Below are 18,371 nucleotides of genomic sequence, written 5' to 3'. Positions count from 1 at the left end.
ATCCACTCATACCAGCACAACACACACTAACACACCACCACCATGTCAGTGTCACTGCAGTGCTGAGATTGATCCACCACCTAAATAATACCTGCTCTGTGGTGGTCTTTTGGGGGTCCTGACCATTGAAGAACAGGGTGAAAGGGGGCTAACAAAGCATGCAGAGAAACAGATGGACTACAGTCAGTAATTGTAGAACTACAAAGTGCTTCTATATGGTAAGTGGAGCTGATAAAATGGACAGTGAGTGTAGAAACGAGAGAAATGGTCGAATCTTCCTGATGTTGTAGAGGAGGAACCGGGACGCTCTCGTCATGCTTGCTACACACGGAGAGAAGGTCAGCTGGTTATCCAGGACAACACCAAGGCTTCTTACATTATAAGATGGTCTGATCCGGGAGTCATCAAGAGACATGACTAGGTCCTGGGTTGGAGATTGATCTCCAGGAATGAGTAACAGCTCTGTCTTGCTGGGATTGAGTTTTAGATGATGAGCTGACATCCATTGTAAGATACCGTGCAGACATGCTGAGATGCGAGCTGAGACTTGTGTGTCTGAAGGAGGAAATGACAGAATGAGCGTCATCTGACAGAATGAGTGTCATCTGCATAGGAGTGGTAAGAGAAGCCATGGGAGGCTATGACCTTACCCAGAGAGCGAGTGTAGATAGCAAAAAGAAGTGGACCAAGTACAGAGCCCTGAGGAACACCGGTTGAACACTTGGTAAGAGCGTCCTTGGCCTTTACGCACTAAAATTCCTGATTCCTTTAATGGTTTAATGATATTATGCTCTGTAGAGGGAGAAATATGCAAATCCCTTCCAATCGTTCTTTGAGGTTCATTGTTTTTAAACATTTCAATAATTTTTTCATACATTTGTTGACAAACTGGACGCCTTTCCTGGATGCTGCTTTTGTACCAAACCATGATTATAATTACCTGTTTAAAATCACATCATTATTTAGTTTTTTCACCTCATTACTAGCCCTAAATTGCCCCCGTCTCAACTTTGTTTGAAATGTGTTGCAGGCCTGAAATGCAGGAATAGATGTTTATTAATAAATGAAATGAAGTTGAGCAGATACAACATGAAATATCTCAGGTTCATCCTGTCTGACATCAAATAAAAGTCAAAGTGAATATAAGAAACACTGCTGTATGTTTTTTTACACATCATACTTTGTTACTAACCTTTTCGGAATTGTTTTGATAGGAATTCATGTTTTTAGCAAACAGCTTTGTGGGAATTCACTTTTTTCAGGGAATTGGGTTTGTGGGAATTTAATTTGGGTTTTCCACACCACATTTTGCCCACAGGCCACATATACAGAATGACCACATAACCTCAGTGTCTTCCTCATGTCCTAACCCATCATGATTATTCAAACCAGCCTCAGTCAGACCAGCATTTAGTTACACTGAAGTGACATTTCCAAAGTACTTGGGCTTGGTTTGTATTTGCTGCCACTATTCCGCTGCTGGAGAATGTTTTTGTGAACTCTCCAAGCTCAAGCTTGTGTAAGTCTTTTCATTTTCACATGTGTGTGAACCTGGCTGGATGATCTGTCATGTGTGTGTGTGTGTGTGTGTGTGTGTGTGTGTGTGTTGTTCTTATAACGATTTGGTTTTACTCACCTGAATCAAAATTCCTTCAGAACCATGAAAGAAGCATCTGTGTTTTTAATCTCGCCATCTCTCAAATTCTCCATGTTTATTACATTCAGTTCCTTTAAACAGACCCTATGCCAGCCATGGGCCACCCACCCTAATACACACACACACACACACACACACACACACACACACACAGGTCACACACACACATGCGTGATAAACATCGGCTTCAATCCCTGTCTGACTTTCAGGTCCTCTGACTCTACCTTTCCATGTTTATGAAATTCAGATCCAGACAGTTGATGGTGTGTCACGCACAGTCAAAACACACACACACACACACACACACACACACACACACTACACCTGGTGGTAAAACCAGTTGTTGAATTAAAGGTGCAATGACGTTTTCACAAGTCGGATTCTGTTTTTGAATCAAGATTTTTCATTTATTACTAAAATATTCATTTTTGATTATTTATTCATTTATTAATTAATTCATTGTCTGTTTCACCACCTCTTTATCCTGAACAGGTCACCAGTGCAGACAAAAATATGTTAAAAAAATAATAAAGTAAAGAAATTCTATTAGTACTTTGTTGCAGGAACTGTTTCTGGAAGCAGCTTTGTGGTTCAACCTTGACCTTTTTATTGTTTTGTTTTGTTTTATGCATTTTCTCCCCTTTTTCTGCCTTTTTAGCGCGTCCAATTGCCCGATTGCATAAGCTTCCTCTCCACCAATGCTGATCCCCGCTCTGATTGAGTTTTTTTGTGTCCTAAAATTAGCATTAGCTGTTAGTGTAGCATAGTTCAGAGATGGGGAGTTCATCCTGCAGCTCAAAACAAAACAATGGGCCCTGAAACCTCGGACAAATTTCCACCTGTACAGCTTCTTTCCCAAAACGTGACTATATCTGGCAAAAGTAGGAGAACTTGCAAAACTTCTACAAGAAGCAAGAAAGAGGGTCCCACTGAGAGGGAACTTGTCCCTGCCCACTTGTCACATGTTGTATCAACTGTAAAAGCTGTTAGTGCATATGATGAACAGAAAAACTCGTACTGGCACTCACTTCAAACAATCTGCAGTACTGTGGAATCAAATCCCATAATTGGTGGAGATCATTGACGCTCAGGCACAATGCCATCTGCACAGAGATGGGTGGGGGTAACGGCTAGATTGGGAAAAAAATACTAATACTTGGTGGACATCATGATTCAGGCAGGTGCGTTAGGCTAGATGGAATTATTTCATCTTTGCAAGAGCTTAAAAGAAGCTATATTGGGCGCTCAGGTGGTGCAGCAGTTAAACACAACGATTGGCTCATCCGTTGGGTTGGATACCAAAGGGCAGTGGTTCTCAAACTTTTTAGACCAAGTACCACCCATTATCAAACCAAAACTTCCAAGTACCACCTACGTTAATCATCACAGAACCACATATGGCACACATTAATTAGGTGTGTGTGTATATATATATTAGTGATGGGAATTATGGCTTCTTGAAGGGAGTCGGATCTTTTGGCTCGGTTCCTTTTAAAGAGACGTTCAAAAAAATGGCTCTTCGTTCTTCGGGAGGCGCTACTGGGTAAACTATAAGACCCAGATATTAATATCAAATGTTGCTACCTTCAAACAACACTTGAATAAGAAAAAAAGGATTTATTTTAAAAGTAAAAAAAACTACAGAGAAGAGACAGACTGTGGTTGCATTTCATTAAGTTTCAGAAAAATCCTCTCTTGTATTTAACACAATTAAACAAGTTTATAGTTTATTTCTCAATTATTTGTCATTATACTACTAGCTCTCTCTCTCTCTCTCTCTCTCTCTCTCTCTCTCTCTCTCTATCTCTCTCTCTGTGTGTGTGTGTGTGTCTCGCTCGCTCGCTCTCCGCGATACTGAAAGTGTTTCGGATTTGAATATCGACAATAAACAGCTCTTATTACGACTTACGATTAATTCCCTCTACTGATGGAAGCTGAATGGGTGGATTACAGCCGATAAGAACTGCGCAGAAATAAAAGGCTCGGTTCCTTTCGTTCATTTCAAAGATCCGTTCAATAGAATCGGATCGTTCGCGAACGACCCATCACTAGTATATCTGCAGTTAGTATTTCAGTGAGAGGGATGCGCCTGTTTAGCGGAGCACAGCCTTGTGATGTCATAAACGAGATCAGTGAGCTTCAAACACAGATCTGGCCCTGATAAAAGTGAGAGAGCTACTGATAACTTTACTGATAAAGTTTCGGAAATTCCGAGATGGAAACCGCGAACGTGAAGTATAGACGTAATGAAGTACGGTGGCTGCGTAGCCCCGAATATTTTAAAAACACATTAGTTTTAATACAATTTGTTTTCATTAAACTGATTTTATTAAAACAGAATTATAAAAACTTTGAAACAGATTTTATTAGTAATTTACACAATTTGTTTCATATTATTTTTTTTATTCATAATTTTTAAATTATTTATTTTTCTGGTGCATGTAATTACTTTTCCGAGATTATCTGGCATACCACCTCGTGCTGCTTCACGTACCACCAGTGGTACGCGTACCACAGTTTGAGAACCACTGCCAAAGGAGATTCCTCATTACTGATGCAGTTAAGACCTGGCTGATCAGTGGTGCTGCACAGAGATGGGGGAGCATGAAGATCAGGTTACTGCACACATATTGGAGGAGCGTGTGTTAGTCACGGCCAGTAGTAGAGGTCAGCAGCAGTAGAGAGGAAGCAAAATATTTACATTTATAGCATTTAGCAGAGGCTTTTATCCAAAGTGACTCACAGTAATGTGACAGTGTACTGTCTAAGCAATGGAAGGTTAAAGGCCTTGCTCAAGGGCTCAACAGTGGCAATCTGGCAGAGGTGAGGCTTGAACCAGCAACCTTTCAATTACTAGCCCAGTACCTTAACCACTAGGCTACAACTGCTACAACAATCTGGTAATCAGCTACGACTAGATTGAGAGGGAAACTGGGGAAAATGGTAATTATAATAATAATAATAGTAATAATAAGTATAATAAAAGTAATAATAATAATGATAATGATAATAATAATAATAGTAATAATAATGATAATAATATTAATAATAACAATGATAATAATAATAATAATGATTATAATATAATAACGATGATTATAATAATGATAATAATAATAATAATGATAATAATAATGATTATAATAATGATAATAATAATAATAATAGTAGCAGTAATAATAATAATAATGATAGTAATGATAATAATAATAATAATAATAATAATAATAATGATGATGATGATAATGATAGTAATAGTAAGAATAATAATAATCATAATAATTCTAGGTAATCCTGATTCAGACAGGTGCATCAGGCTAGATGATGAATGCATCTCTGCTGGAGCTTAAAAGAAGCTCAGTTTAATGCACCACAACTACTGCTCTTTACCCAGGATGTTTAAAAGCCTAATCTGTACTAAAACACAAAGAGTGCTCAAGATGAACCCAGTAGGGATGCTCACTTCAACCTAACTTGATCAACACTCGCCCAGACTATACTCTTCAACAAGCAGAGAAAGTTAAAGGTATCCCGGATGCCTGTTAAAAAGACATAACTGTATGCCTGATGGAGTTTAAAAGAAAGCTGTGTAATCACTTCACACATGTTAAAATGTGTGTTAAAATGTGTTAAGGACAAGAGGGGACAAATGGTGCCAGTTCTTTTAAAGCCCACTCCTTGAAACTGGAGTTACACCCAAAAATCCATTTCTCATTGCCCGTCCAGGGGCGTTGTCTGTTTGAAGAGATGCTGTTCTTATATTTTCCCAGTAATGTGATGCCAAAAGTCCTGATGCCTTTTCCTCAACAAGACTGAGAAAACACATCGGCATCATGTCCACAGATTTCAAAACGGGAGGAAAATGAAGCGGAACAGCTGGCAGATTTCTTAGAGCATTACATCCTTCTCCAGCGGGAATATTACAGGCTTTCAGAGGGAACGAATCAGCTTACTTAATTATACTATTAATGGCAAAAATACAACTGCATAAAGTATTAATGGGAGTGGAGAGGGGAATTTCAACTGGATGAAATCACATTCAGCTCAGACAGTCCATTAAAAATCCTCTTTCTACAGAAGTATCTATAATCAAACCTTTGATAAAGAATCTTTATTGTTATTAATTCATTCACCAAGAGACATGTCTGCTGCAGACACTGCCAATTATGCCCTCTAGACGGTGCCCTGCCGACCAGTGGCAACGCCGATTTTTGAACCGAGGAGTTACGGTGGGTCTGTTTCATTGTGTGAAAGGTAGGAAACACTCTGGACAGGTCACCAGTCCATCACAGTACAAAACACACACACACACACCACCTAGGGCAGCTTAGTATTTTCAGTTAATCTGACTGCATGTCTTTGGACTGTGGGAGAAAACCGGAGATCCCGGAGGAAACCCACACACACACAGGGAGAACAAACTCCACACAGAAAGGATTCTGGATACCCAGCTGAGGAATCAAACCCAGGACCATCTTGCTGTGAGGCAACAGCGCGACCCCCTGCACCATTGTGGTGTGTAACATCGTACCATCCAGTAGTAAAGAGGAGGTGGAAGAGATTTGGGCAGGAGCCCTGATACTAAGAAGGCCATGCTGGAATCATCTTATTCGGTAGCACATTTAAGACAATAGTAATTATTAATAATACAATAGAAATCTCAGTTCTATTGTAGTTTATACACTATATGGCCAAAAGTATTTAGATGCCTGACCATGACCTTGTTGTTTCATTTCAAACTCAAAATACAGTATATTAAAACAGAGTGACCTCCCTGTGTGATCTTTTCAGCTTAAACAACAACCACTTTTCTGAGAAAGCTTCTCACAAAATATGTCTGTGGGAATTTGTTACCATTCAGTTCTAAGAGCATTTGTATGATGTTGGTCAAGAAAGCCTTAGTCGATGTTCCAGTTCATTCCAAAGCTGTTGAGTGGGGCTGAGGCCAGGGTCTCTGTGCAGCTTTTCTTCACGTCTTTATAGAGCTTGCTTTGTGCACACAGGACAAGTCATGCTGGAACAGGAAAGGGTCTTCCCTAAACTGTTGCTGCAAAGTTGGAGGCATTTCATTTCCGTTAGCAACTGTTGTGCCTAAAACACATGAATTGAATTATTTAGAAGTGGCGTCCCAATACGTTTGTCCATAAAGTGTATGTCATATAGTCCCTATTTATATTTTGGGCGGGTACTGTGTGTGTGTGTGTGTGTGTGTGTGTGTATGTGTGTGTCTGAGTGAGTGTGTGTGTGTGTGTGAGGTAATAGTCTGGTGTGATTCACTAAAGGCTGGAGCTGGAAAAGGCTGATAGAAGGAATGAAGGAATGTAGACAGAGGAAAGAAAGTGAGACAGAAAGTGTGTGTGGGTGTGTGTGGGTTGGTGGGTGTCTCTGTGTTGAGGGGTGGGGGTCTAACTGATTTATAAAGGCTCAGATCTTCTTGCAGAAGGCAACAGAATCTACCACATAAACACAGAGTTTTCCACCAGGCTTCACACAGAGGTAAGTTAAAGACACACACACACACTGCTGTATAAAGTGTATATAAACTTGTATAAGACTTTTATTTCATGACAGTCTTTGCATTTTACTGTTTTTGTATCTGTGACTGAATGATTGAAACAAATTATTTTGCTTTCTTGAATTCAAATTATTGTGGGATTTCTAAGAATTTGCTGGGTCAAAAATATACACCTTACTTTAATGCAACTTGTATCACTTGCATTCCAGCAGCTTTGTTGTGTTGTGGATTTGATTTTGAGTGAATTTAAAGACTGTTTTTACCATCAATTTGCCCTTAATCACTCACAATGATGAAGTGATTTTGAATCCATTTGTATTTATGACATTTATGCCTAGTTCACACTACACAATTTATGCCCTGATTTTCGTTGGCGACTGGTCGGCGCTAGATTTGCCGGCTCGGGAGCAACTCGGCATTTGCTTGGTGATAGAAACTCGGCTCTCAATCGCTATGTGTGAACTACTCAACAACTCGATCCGAATCGAGATTTCTAGCATGTCAGATATCTGATCTGAGTTGGCCAACTGGCAATGAGTGCTATGTAGAACAGCCAATGAGAACACAAGATACGGTGTGAGGGGAAACGCAGTGGAGGTGTGTAAAAGGTGGTACAGGGGCTTAATATACCAGAATACTTCAGTACACACACAAGTATTACAGTATTTCTGACCTGATCGTTCTCTACAAAACACCGACACTGCATTGCAAAAAATATTTATTAACCTCCAACTTACTATAGAACAATCCATGCTGTTTGTGTTGCCAAATCCACTCAGATTCATTTATTTTTCCTCTTTGTTTTTACGCTGCACATCAGCACACAAACTTTGATCGCTCACTACTTGTTGACGTGCATTTTTGGACGTGGTGTCATTAAACCTTTCATCACTCGCGTTTGTTTTCGTGACAGAACGTAGTTTGGGAGACCAGAGAAGCTCGCCTGCGATTCCAGTTGGTGATAGATGGTGTAGTGTGAAACCCACTATCGCCGACCAGTCGTGTAGTGTGAAAGCCACACCGACTTGAAAGACTCCCGATTACAAGAGATCCAGTCGTGTAATGTGAACTGTACAGCGACCTGATGACTTGGAAAGTCATGTTGTGTGAACTTGGCATTAGCAAAAGCTTTTATCCAAAGCAACTAACAATTATGACTTATTACAATTTAAGCAATTGAGGGTTCAGGGCCTTGCTCTGGGGCCCAACAGTGGCATTGTGGTGGTGGTGGTGGGGCTTAAACTGGCAACATTCTGTCCAGTACATTAACCGCTGAGCTACCACTGCACTAACTTGTCCTAGTCTGACCATTTGCTGTGCCACTCCAAATTGTTAATCCCCTAGCACACCAGCGCTGAGATTCTGATCTGCTACCAGTCGGCTGGGCGCCCTCTAGCGGGCATAATTGGCAGTACCTGCAGCAGACAAAATAGGCTATTAAAAGTCTGCCTGGTGGTTAAACGCCTAGGCTGCATCCGAAATCTCATACTTCCATACTGAACAGTATGCGAGAGCAGTACGCGAGAGCGGTTAGTGTGTCCGAATACGTAGTATACATTAAACGGTACGTGAAAAGTACCCGGATGACCTACTGCCTGGCCAGCCATTTTTGAGTATGCAAACGATGCACACTTACGGTCCGATGATCTATCCCATAATTCAATTGGAGCTGCAAAGACGTTCGTAGTGAAGACAAACATTAAAGATGTTATGATTTAGTACAACCCTGAATAACGTTATGAGCAGCTTTATGGAGAAAAACAGAATTAAGTTTGTCTAATGTTAAAATTGTTATAACTGTGGTGATGTGATGTCATGTATCATGTGACGTTGGTAAGATGACGGACGTAATACATACGAGGTTGCGTGCATACTGTACACTTGCGTACTGAAAGAACGTACTGCTTTACCGGCGTAGTGTGCACTGCCTCAAGTTTAGTACGTACTGTTCAAGTATGTGATTTCGGATGCAGCCCTAGACTACAAAGGTGGTGGGGTCTTCAATGCTGTGTAAGGACCTTGGTTAGTAGCCCGAGGCGCCTGTACAGTAAGTGGAGGAGCACGGAGATCTGGACGTGGCCCAGATATCCTCCTCGGACACGACCGGAGTCTCCAGCAGTGGAAGACGAATTGATTTCGCTAAATTGGGAGAAAAGGGGAAAAATGCATAAACAAAATAGCAACAACAACAAAAAAAGATATGATTGATTGGACATAGTTCAATAGGAAATTCACACCTGAGTCTATAGCTCCCAAAATTTAAGGTCCCAAAAGGTCCTGTGCAGAAATGGAGGATCCTCTTTGATAAACAACAACATCTGCAGCACATCAAATGGCTATTTTATCCATTCAAAATCAAATCCACAACACAGTAAAGTGTGAAAAAAGTCAAGCGGTCAGAAAATCTTCAACACCAATATCCACAGTATGGGTTCTAATCATTCAGTCACAGATAAAGAACACAAATCACCGACCAGGCATAACATTATGAGCACTGACAGGTCAAGTACATAACACTGATTATCTCTTCATCACGGCACCTGTTAGTGGGGGGGATATATTAGGCAGAAAGTGAACATCTTATCCTCAAAGTTGATGTTAGAAGCAAGAAAAATGGACGATCGTGAAGATTTGGGCGAGTTTGATGAGGGCCAAATTGTGATGGCTAGACGACTGGGTCAGAGCATCTCCAAAACTGCAGCTCTGGTAGGGTGTTCCCAGTCTGCAGTGGTCAGTATCTATCAAAAGTGGTCCAAGGATGGAACAGTGGTAAACCGGCGACAGGGTCATGGGCCATGGGCCAAGGCTCATTGATGCATGTGGGAAGCGAATGCTGGCCCGTGTGGTCCAACAGACGAGCTACTGTAGCTCAAACTGCTGAAGAAGTTAATGCTGGTTCTGATAGAAAGGTGTCAGAATGCACAGAGCATCGGTTTGTTGCATATGGGGCACATAATTAGGAAGGTGGTCATAATGTTATGCCTGATTGGTTCTGTGTGTCTAACCGCTTTATAAAGGCTCATATCTTCTTGCAAAAGGCAACTGGTGTAATCTTCATCTTTAGGACGCAATTGAGGGTTACAGGCCTTGCTCAGGGGCCCAACAGTGGCAACTTGGTGGTGCTGGGGCTTGAACCGGCAACCTTCTGAATACTAGTCCAGTACCTTAACCACCAAATTGTGTCACTTCAGCCAAAAGTGTATTTGTGAGGTCGGACGCTGATGCTTTACCAGATGGCCTGGCTCACATTCAGCATTCCAGCTTACCCCAAAGGCGTTCATTGAGGTTCAAATCGGGGCTCTGTGCAGGCCACTGGAGCTCCTCCACACCAAACCATATATCTTTATGGACCTTGCTTGGTGCACAGGACCACAGTCATAATGTTGCTTCAAAGCTTTAAGCATAGATTTTATAGGTTTGGTTTTAAACACTAATTAGCAATAGAGCTGGCTGGAGCACAGTGTCCACATACTTTTGGCCCTATAATATATCTCCAGCTCATTTCTGTTTCCACTGATACCGCTATGCTTTGAACCTTGTTTATTCACTCATCACCATGATGCTAATTGTCCATTTTAACAGCAGCCCATAACCTCTGTTGCACCACTCCAGTGTTAAATATAAACCCTGTGTATAAAAGTGCAGTCAGAAATGCAGCACCTGCTGAGGCGAACCCGAAATGTGCTCACATAAAGCCTCCGAGCCTCGAAAATAAACACAAACACACTCACATAAAACCCACAAACTCCAGAGTCAGGACAAACACTACCCGTATATAACTCTGCAGCCGAGCAACGTATACCGGAGACACTCATATGGATTCTGGATTTAACACACACACGTACACACACACAGACATGTTTACACGCAAAACAGAATCACAACACCAACACCTGTCATCCTTGCTAAAAGAGTAATATCAGTGGGGTCCCAGAAAATTCTAAACACAGGGGGTCCAGGAGGACATTGAGATACTAAAACTACACCATAATTATGGACTGCACACCAAAAAGAAGTCATAAAAAGGAGATTTTTTCCTGGGTGATCAAAACTGGTGTAGCAGTCTATCACACATTCATATAACATTTTAAGAAACACAGTCTCAGCATTTCTGACTGCAGGTGAATGAACCACATTTGCAAGAAAAATATACATTTATCCTTTTATCCAAAGCGACTTTCAGTACTGTGGCAGTGTATACAGTCTAAGCAATTGAGGGTTAAAAGCAAAAAAAAGCAGTATTCTGGCAGTGATGGGGCTTAAACCAGTGACCTTCTAATTACTAGTCCAGAACCTTAACCACTATGCTACGACTTGCCCTTGTGGAACATACTGGTTCCATATGTATCTTTCAACACTATGCATTGCACGAACAGGGTCACATGGCTATGCAAACAGACCAAAACTGCTATAGAGGATGGCATTTTACAAAAATTAGACCAATCCAGGATCAGATTTTGTTTAGTAGCTTGAGTAGTACAGCGGTAAATTATGTGAACCCACTTCCACTGGGATCAAGGGTTCTAATCCCTAGCTGTGCTATTGGCCGGTCGAGCATCTACACTATATCCATGAAACTTGGATATAAGTTAGAGTAGTCAGTGTACAGCTTGTATAGCAGTGTAGATTTACTGTCTTCTGAAAATAACTCAACACACAGCCATTAATGTCTAAATAGCTGGCAACATAAGTGAGTACACCCCACAGTGAACATGTCCAAATTGTGCCCAAATGTGTCGTTGTCCCTCCCTGGTGTCATGTGTCAAGGTCCCAGGTGTAAATGGGAAGCAGGGCTGTTAAATTTTGTGTTTTGGGTACAATTCTCTCATACTGGCCACTGGATATTCAACATGGCACCTCATGGCAAAGAACTCTCTGAGGATGTGAGAAATAGAATTGTTGCTCTCCACAAAGATGGCCTGGGCTATAAGAAGATTGCTAACACCCTGAAATTGAGCTACAGCATGGTGGCCAAGGTCATACAGCGGTTTTCCAGGACAGGTTCCACTCGGAACAGGCTTCGCCAGGGTCGACCAAAGAAGTTGAGTCCACGTGTTCGGCGTCATATCCAGAGGTTGGCTTTAAAAAATAGACACATGAGTGCTGCCAGCATTGCTGCAGAGGTTGAAGACGTGGGAGGTCAGCCTGTCAGTGCTCAGACCATACGCCGCACACTGCATCAACTCGGTCTGCATGGTCGTCATCCCAGAAGGAAGCTGACGCACAAGAAAGCCCGCAAACAGTTTGCTGAAGACAAGCAGTCCAAGAACATGGATTACTGGAATGCCCTGTGGTCTGACGAGACCAAGATAAACTTGTTTGGCTCAGATGGTGTCCAGCATGTGTGGCGGCGCCCTGGTGAGAAGTACCAAGACAACTGTATCTTGCCTACAGTCAAGCATGGTGGTGGTAGCATCATGGTCTTGGGCTGTGTTGAGTGTTGCTGGCACTGGGGAGCTGCGGTTCATTGAGGGAAACATGAATTCCAACATGTACTGTGACATTCTGAAACAGAGCATGATCCCCTCCCTTCGAAAACTGGCAGTTTTCCAACAGGATAACGACCCCAAACACAACCTCCAAGATGACAACTGCCTTGCTGAGGAAGCTGAAGGTAAAGGTGATGGACTAAACCCAATTGAGCACCTGTGGCGCATCCTCAAGTGGAAGGTGGAGGAGTTCAAGGTGTCTAACATCCACCAGCTCCGTGATGTCATCATGGAGGAGTGGAAGAGGATTCCAGTAGCAACCTGTGCAGCTCTGGTGAATTCCATGCCCAGGAGGGTTAAGGCAGTGCTGGATAATAATGGTGGTCACACAAAATATTGACACTTTGGGCACAATTTGGACATGTTCACTGTGGGGTGTACTCACTTATGTTGCCAGCCATTTAGACATTAATGGCTGTGTGTTGAGTTATTTTCAGAAGACAGTAAATCTACACTGCTATACAAGTTGTACACTGACTACTCTAAGTTATATCCAAGTTTCATGTCTATAGTGTTGTCCTATGAAAAGATATAATGAAATATTTGCAGAAATGTGAGGGGTGTACTCACTTTTGTGATACACTGTACATTCACATTTACATTATAGGCATTAAGCAGACGCCTTTATCCAAAGTGACTTACAGTACTGTGACAGCATACAGTCTAAGCAATTGAGGGTTAAGGGCCCAAAAGCAGCAACAGAGCTTGAACCAGTGACCTTCTGATTACTAGTCCAGTACCCCCCCCCTTTTTCCCCCCAGTCTAGTTGTGTCTAATTACCCTGATTGCGTCCTCTATACTGATTCGACCCTTCACCGCTGACTGAGGACGCCTCTCAACTGACACACGCCCCCTCCGGCATGTACAGTCAGTACAGACTGCATTTTTTCACCTGCACGAGTCGAGTTCATACACTGACGAGCACTGTGTGTGGAGGGCCACACCCCCATCAGCATTATTCCTCAGCCCTGTGCAGGCGCCATAAGTTAGCCAGCAGGGGCCGCAGTCGCACCAGTTATGATGACTTTGATCCGATATTTCACCCCTATGAACAATAGCCAGTCATTGTTCATGCAGCCGCCCAGCCCAGTCGGAAGGCAGAGCTGAGATTCGATATGATGTATGTACGCCACCTGAGCAGCTTACTAGTCCAGTACCTTAACCACTAGGCTACAACATCCTTCGATTGACTATGTGACTATGGGTGTGTTCGAAAACCTAGTGAGCCGCCTTGCTGTCTTACTGCCTACATAGGCAGCTGCCTCAGTAGAGAGGATTCTAATAGATCATGGACTTATAAGGCAGGTTATTTGAAAACACTACTTTTGCTTACTAAGCCAACACAATTAGCATCATGCCATTCAAACCAATGGGATGAGGTGGCACAGCGCGCTAGCATGTCAACTAACGTCCCTCTTCATGTACCGAAAATGTTTAAATTTGCTGACAAGCCCGAACTTGCAAATAAAAACACTTGCGCAAGTTTATACAAATTCAAAATGAATAATAATTTATTTACGTTTGAAAATAACATGTTAGTTAGATATATATGGAATGAAAATGATATATATAAAATGAAACTTGATATATATATAATGAAAACTGATATATATAAAATGAAAACTGATATATATATATCAGTATTCATTCCATACATATCAGTTTCATTTTCTATATATCGTTTTTATTCCATATATATCAGCTTCATTCCAAATATATATATATATAAATCTTGTTTATAGGTATTCAGATATTTTCCTATACCATGTAAAGCCCATTTACAGCTGCAATTACAGCTGCAGGTCATCTTGAATACGTCTCGACAAGCTTTGCACACCTGGATTTAGGCGATTTATCCCATTATTTCTAAGAGGACTTTCACAAACTTGCCTTGAAGTCACTCCAGTGTTGTTCTGGCTCTATACTTTGGTTCACTGTTGTGTTGAAAAAGTATGTTTTTGTGGATTCAAATCCATAAAGTGCACAAAAATGTCAGGATATTTTGTGAATTTACCAAGTATTGTGTAAAGCAGTTGAAATGTGGTGCCATTTTAAACATAGAGTAGATTGGTATCATGTAGCATGGCTCCTGGGTGCCTGATTGATTGTCACATAAACCAGATTTTTTCTTCCTTTTAGCTGCTCCTGTATTTAGGGGCCACCACAGTAAATCATTCTGGCCTACATACTTCATTTGGTACAGTTCTTACACTGGATGCCCTTCCTGATATAACCCCAATTAATTTTATCCAGGCTTGGGATCTGCACTGAGAGCACACTGACAAGTGCACCAGCCAGTGGGTAGGCTGGTCAGTCACCTCCCATAACCAATAACGTTTGTGTAGACACGATAGCACTGCTGAGATTTGAACCCTGAACCCTGCATGTTTAATGTCAGTTGGGTTTCAGTTTGGAAATCATTGTGCAAGACGTAAACGTGTAACTGTAACGTGTAATGATTAGAACTCACAACTCTACTTTATCCTTTATGTGCTTGTTACAGGTGAGAACCATGCAGTCCACCCTCCAGTGTCTGACCTTGTTTGCCATCCTGGCAGTTGCTGTTTGTTATGGTTGGTAACATCCTACATATTTACATACAGCACGTGTAATAGCACACACACTAATTAATGTATTCTCTGTTTCTCTACAGACTCTGCTGAGAGTAACGAGTCATATGAAGGTAAATATAAAACTAAGCTCATGTACTGGGATTAGTTTTGGAGGTATAGAGCATCATGTGTGGCATGTACATGGTGATCCATGTGGTTTCTAGGTTGTGGCTAAATGGTTGTTATGGTGTTTCTTCTGGTTGGTAGGATGTTATTAAGTGTATGTATCTCTCTAACCCTAATCCTAACCTGAGATGTTGCTGGGTGGTTGCTGTGGTGTTCTAGGTGATTTCAGGTTATTGCTTAGCATTGCTATGCTATCTTTTGTGTTGATCAGTGGTTGCTTTGGTATCCTTGGCAGTTGATAGAGTGTGACTAGCTGGCTGCTGTGATATTCTATGTAGCTGCCAGGCTTTTGCTAGCTTATTGCTATGACATTCCAGGCGGCTTCTAAAAGACCTGTTGCAGGTGGTTGGTAAGATATTTCTAAGCTCTTGCTATGAGGTTCTAGGTGGTTGTTGCTTAGTGTGCTGTGTGGTTGTACCGGTGGTTGTTAGGGTATTGCCAAGTGGTTGCTAATATGTCGATTAGAGCTTACTTTGTTATCTTAGGTGATTGCTAGGATGTTGCTCATTATTTGATGTGGTGCTCTGGGTAGTATGAGTGATGTTGCTAGGTGGTCAATATAATGATTTTGGTTTTTACCCTAGCAACACCCTAGCAACCACCTAGGATAAGCATAGCTACAAACTTTAAATTGGATAACAATTATGTTGGACGTTGCAATTATTTATTATACATGCTGTGTGTTATAACCGTAATGCGCATGAAGCTTAGTCTTGCTTTCTTTGTGTGTGTGTGTGTGTGTGTGTGTGTGTGTGTCACAGATCTGTTCCTGAGGCCCAACAGAGCAAATACATTCATTGGTGCTGCAAATCGCAACTACTACAGAAGGTACACACACACACACACACTAATGTTATGCGTGAACTAGGTCTTCTGTTGTAATTATTGATACAAATACTAATTTGTGTGTGTGTGTGATTCAGGTTTAAGTCTCCAGCAGAACAGCGCTCTGAGATTTGTGAGAGTTACAACCCATGTCGAGTGATGGCGTATCGCTACGGTTCCCAGAGGGCGTATAACACCTACTTCGGAAATCCTCTATTCAACAACCGCCACCGCTACTAAGATTGAGACGAACACACACTGTGGACGTATCGAACACAGACTGATCTTATATTTCATATTCTTATAATCTCAACCATGTTATATTCATCTATATTACACACACTCATTGTTTTTATTTGTATTTTTCTGATGGACAATGGTAATGGATTCAAATAAATAAACTAGATCAACTAAATCAAACCACGTGTGGATGAAAATAGATCAAGTCAGACTAGATTTAACTAGATTGGTGTAAAAAAAGAGATCAGATTAAAACAGATTAGATGACAGCATTAGATCAGATTAAATCAGATGTATTGAAGATTCTACACGTCTGGGTTTGATCAGATGAGATCAGAAATGTTGGATGTAATGAGACTTACAGCATATCATACCTTATTATACTACACAAACATTCTTATCACATTATTACATCATAGTTTACTCTTAAACGTCTTATTTTAAATCTATTTTTGACTATGATCAATAAAATGACTTCTCTCTGAACTATTAGGTGTGAATTGCTGTGTTATTTTAAAGGTCGTTACGTCAAAGGTCCTGGGTTCGATTCCCAGGTGAAGCGGTCCGGGTCCTTTCTGTGCGTAGTTTGCATGTTCTCCCCGGGTTTCTTCCAGGAGCTGTAGTTCACATAGCTGTTTTAGTTCACAATGAGGCTGTTTGACATAGCACTCACTGCCAGTTGGGCAACTCAGATTCAGATATTTGACATGTTAGATATACAGTGTATCACAAAAGTGAGTACACCCCTCACATTTCTGCAAATATTTCATTATATCTTTTCATGGGACAACACTATAGACATGAAACTTGGATATAACTTAGAGTAGTCAGTGTACAACTTGTATAGCAGTGTAGATTTACTGTCTTCTGAAAATAACTCAACACACAGCCATTAATGTCTAAATGGCTGGCAACATAAGTGAGTACACCCCACAGTGAACATGTCCAAATTGTGCCCAAAGTGTCAATATTTTGTGTGACCACCATTATTATCCAGCACTGCCTTAACCCTCCTGGGCATGGAATTCACCAGAGCTGCACAGGTTGCTACTGGAATCCTCTTCCACTCCTCCATGATGACATCACGGAGCTGGTGGATGTTAGACACCTTGAACTCCTCCACCTTCCACTTGAGGATGCGCCACAGGTGCTCAATTGGGTTTAGTCCATCACCTTTACCTTCAGCTTCCTCAGCAAGGCAGTTGTCATCTTGGAGGATGTGTTTGGGGTCGTTATCCTGTTGGAAAACTGCCATGAGGCCCAGTTTTCGAAGGGAGGGGATCATGCTCTGTTTCAGAATGTCACAGTACATGTTGGAATTCATGTTTCCCTCAATGAACTGCAGCTCCCCAGTGCCAGCAACACTCATGCAGCCCAAGACCATGATGCTACCACCACCATGCTTGACTGTAGGCAAGATACAGTTGTCTTGGTACTTCTCACCAGGGCGCCGCCACACATGCTGGACACCATCTGAGCCAAACAAGTTTATCTTGGTCTCGTCAGACCACAGGGCATTCCAGTAATCCATGTTCTTGGACTGCTTGTCTTCAGCAAACTGTTTGCGGGCTTTCTTGTGCGTCAGCTTCCTTCTGGGATGACGACCATGCAGACCGAGTTGATGCAGTGTGCGGCGTATGGTCTGAGCACTGACAGGCTGACCTCCCACGTCTTCAACCTCTGCAGCAATGCTGGCAGCACTCATGTGTCTATTTTTTAAAGCCAACCTCTGGATATGACGCCGAACACGTGGACTCAACTTCTTTGGTCGACCCTGGCGAAGCCTGTTCCGAGTGGAACCTGTCCTGGAAAACCGCTGTATGACCTTGGCCACCATGCTGTAGCTCAGTTTCAGGGTGTTAGCAATCTTCTTATAGCCCAGGCCATCTTTGTGGAGAGCAACAATT

General features: G+C 41.8%; 1 protein-coding gene across 1 annotated transcript; it reads left to right on the top strand.

Annotated features, from left to right (window-relative positions):
- The first annotated feature begins 7,101 nt into the window (after positions 1 to 7,101).
- On the top strand, positions 7,102 to 16,890 carry mgp (matrix Gla protein). Its single transcript, XM_062990908.1, has 5 exons — positions 7,102 to 7,153; positions 15,165 to 15,234; positions 15,315 to 15,344; positions 16,161 to 16,227; positions 16,323 to 16,890. Exons 2-5 carry the CDS (start codon positions 15,174 to 15,176, stop codon positions 16,462 to 16,464), a joined length of 300 nt encoding a protein of 99 aa, XP_062846978.1. The 5' UTR covers positions 7,102 to 7,153; positions 15,165 to 15,173; the 3' UTR covers positions 16,465 to 16,890.
- The last annotated feature ends 1,481 nt before the right edge of the window (positions 16,891 to 18,371 follow it).

This window comes from Trichomycterus rosablanca, chromosome 2 (genome assembly GCF_030014385.1).
Source record: "Trichomycterus rosablanca isolate fTriRos1 chromosome 2, fTriRos1.hap1, whole genome shotgun sequence".
In the NCBI taxonomy this organism is placed as follows: domain Eukaryota; kingdom Metazoa; phylum Chordata; class Actinopteri; order Siluriformes; family Trichomycteridae; genus Trichomycterus; species Trichomycterus rosablanca.
This window is presented reverse-complemented; position numbering and strand designations above follow the sequence as displayed.